The sequence below is a fragment of the Perkinsus marinus genome (assembly GCF_000006405.1).
Source record: "Perkinsus marinus ATCC 50983 genomic scaffold scf_1104296942928, whole genome shotgun sequence".
In the NCBI taxonomy this organism is placed as follows: domain Eukaryota; phylum Perkinsozoa; order Perkinsida; family Perkinsidae; genus Perkinsus; species Perkinsus marinus.
The window spans coordinates 1-1031 of record NW_003211997.1 but is presented as its reverse complement, the minus strand read 5'-3'; the positions used below and the strand labels follow the sequence as shown (position 1 = coordinate 1031).

Sequence of the window (1031 nt, the reverse complement as noted above, 5' to 3'; positions counted from 1 at the left end):
CGACTAGACAGGGGCGAGCTGCTGAGGGGAGGATGAATGTCAAGTCCGGATGGAAAAGTGGGGGCCGAAGGGCTCACCAAACCGTGCATACAAATCATCGACTAATCGAAGACTTTCACAGGCCCCGACCATCCGTTCTAGCACCGAATGAGAGTGGTACGGTAGGGTGCTGCAATAACCCTCAGAAACGACCAAGGGCAATGTATCACGAGACGAGCCGGGATAAGAATCGTCTCACGCTGCGAGCATTCAAATCTACATACCGAGGATCTATCCCAGCCCGCTTAAAATGAACCTAGAGTGAATCCAGCCAGAAGTGAGTGTTGCTGAGCCTCAACATTGAAGAACCCAACGCATACGATTCTAGTAAGGAAGAAACTGTTAGAGCACATTTGCAGTGCCGTTCTGAACTGTTATCTGATTTTACCTGAATTGATCGACACTCCATAAAGCCCCTCCTCCCGAATTATGTCCAGTACCTAACAGGACAGAGCCATCGGTCATTCTCTAACACCAATGGAAAACAATTCTGATACGATCGATCCCTTAGGGCAAGAGAGAAATATAAACCAGCGAATAAATAGCATCTAAAATCGCGCGCATTTGACGGAAAATTTTTCCTGTGAGTAAAGCGAAATATCTTGAATATTTTCCCCGTAATGAGATTGAAATCGACCTCGGGAAAATCTATTTTACGCCTTTTATTCGTCTCCTCTGTGCTACAAGAGGAACAATGTTGATCACGCTGACTGAGCTCTCACCTGCTTAGGGATGATGGACACAGCTCCTAACCAGCCGAGTTCCCGCAGTCTATTCCGTGCCGCCGTGCTGCTGATGTCAGTAGTGAGGAGGGCTGTATTCTCAGTAACTCGGTCGGTGACTTTCACGTACTTCAAACCTTGCGGCCACTCGGATTCTGGTTTGGAGTCTGGCCTGACCAACACACGACAATTTCAGTATACCAACAATGAGGAAATTTCGGGGGAAAATCAACAACAATACCAACAAGTTATGAATAAAAATAAGATGTA

At 46.7% G+C, this 1031-nt stretch overlaps 1 protein-coding gene across 1 annotated transcript; it reads right to left on the bottom strand.

Moving 5' to 3' along the window:
* Positions 1 to 761: 761 nt before the first annotated feature.
* Positions 762 to 933, bottom strand: Pmar_PMAR025005 (hypothetical protein; the record flags this gene model as incomplete). The annotated part of the gene is made up of 1 exon (XM_002781278.1): positions 762 to 933. A coding segment is annotated over one exon (172 nt), but the record flags the coding sequence as incomplete, so codon positions are not given.
* Between the last annotated feature and the right edge of the window lie 98 nt (positions 934 to 1031).